General features: G+C 65.9%; 1 protein-coding gene across 1 annotated transcript in view; it reads left to right on the top strand.

The window, feature by feature from the left end:
* Positions 1-619, top strand: part of CHLRE_14g629960v5 (uncharacterized protein) — a 7,286-nt gene that overhangs the window by 2,810 nt on the left and 3,857 nt on the right. Inside the window, exon 5 of the mRNA XM_043070364.1 lies at positions 524-607. Coding sequence (XP_042917037.1) covers positions 524-607 — 84 coding nt within the window. The remainder of the gene's footprint in view (positions 1-523; positions 608-619) is intronic.

Raw genomic sequence — 619 nt, 5'->3', positions numbered from 1 at the left:
GTGCTGGAAGCAAGTGAGGGGGAGTGGGGAGGATGCGGGGGCAGGGGGTGGGGGTGGGAGGGTTTCGTTTTCACCATCTTTAGGCAGCACGCCGAGAAGCCATGTTTACCACCGCCCCACCCACCCGAGCTCCATCCCCGCCCCGCCCCCTTGGGGATCGGAACCACCCTCCCCAACCCCCTGCAGCCCCACAACCCCAACTCCCCCGCAAGCCCCAAACCGCTCCCCTCTCCCCCTCCCTCCGAACCTCCCCCCCCCCCCGGGTCTACAGTCTACCACTTTTCAACTGCTCATGATTGTAACCCCCCGCCCCCCGCCCGCTCATGTGGTAACGGCTTCGCCTGCAGTCTTCAGTGCATCCTGTACCACTTTTCCAAACATCCTTGCACACCCCCCAACCTCCCCCACACCCCCAACCTCCCCCCTCCTCCCCCCCCCCAAACCTCCCCCCCCCCCAACCTCTCCACCCTCCACCTCCCCCCTCTTCCAAGACCGACTGCTGGTGGCCAGCTACAGCCGCCAGGTGTTTCGCCAGTCGGGCGACGGGCACTTCAGCCCGCTGGGCGGCTACTGCCCGGGCAGGGACATGGTGCTCATATTGGACGTGGTGAGAGAGTTT

The sequence above is a fragment of the Chlamydomonas reinhardtii genome, chromosome 14 (assembly GCF_000002595.2).
Source record: "Chlamydomonas reinhardtii strain CC-503 cw92 mt+ chromosome 14, whole genome shotgun sequence".
In the NCBI taxonomy this organism is placed as follows: Eukaryota; Viridiplantae; Chlorophyta; class Chlorophyceae; order Chlamydomonadales; family Chlamydomonadaceae; genus Chlamydomonas; species Chlamydomonas reinhardtii.
The sequence above is the reverse complement of the archived record's forward strand: the minus strand, read 5'-3'. Positions and strand labels throughout refer to the sequence as shown.